Source organism: Opisthorchis viverrini (assembly GCF_000715545.1).
Source record: "Opisthorchis viverrini unplaced genomic scaffold scaffold27651, whole genome shotgun sequence".
Classification (NCBI taxonomy): Eukaryota; Metazoa; Platyhelminthes; class Trematoda; order Opisthorchiida; family Opisthorchiidae; genus Opisthorchis; species Opisthorchis viverrini.
Window position 1 is genome coordinate 1 of NW_008770726.1, and position 385 is coordinate 385.

Here is a 385-nt window from a genome sequence, read left to right on the forward strand (position 1 = left end):
TTTTTTTTGTGATTCTTCGCTCCATTCCTATGTTTTCTTCACCTGTCGTTCCAGAACACGTCACCGAGCTCCCATGCTTCCGCCTACTCCCACCTGGATGTTACTGGGATCGTGCTGATGGTTGGACTACTTTCGACATGCGCACTCAGTTCGAACGGTTTGGACTACCAAATGCGGCCTGGACCTTAACAGATATTAATCGCGATTTCCAGGTATGCTTACTATGGCTATCGGTCTTGCTGTTCGCCTTAGAGCTGTGCCATTTTTGAACCCCAGCTACCTCACTCATTTGTAGGTAGACAAGTTTGTGTTTTTCCTGAGTCTTCCACAGAATATCGCCAGTGGTTTTTTAGTTTGCCTTGATCTCTTGGGCCTGGATTGGATT

At 46.8% G+C, this 385-nt stretch overlaps 1 protein-coding gene across 1 annotated transcript; it reads left to right on the forward strand.

The window, feature by feature from the left end:
- Positions 1–29: 29 nt before the first annotated feature.
- On the forward strand, positions 30–212 carry T265_16342 (hypothetical protein; the record flags this gene model as incomplete). The annotated part of the gene is made up of 1 exon (XM_009179953.1): positions 30–212. A coding segment is annotated over one exon (183 nt), but the record flags the coding sequence as incomplete, so codon positions are not given.
- Positions 213–385: the final 173 nt, after the last annotated feature.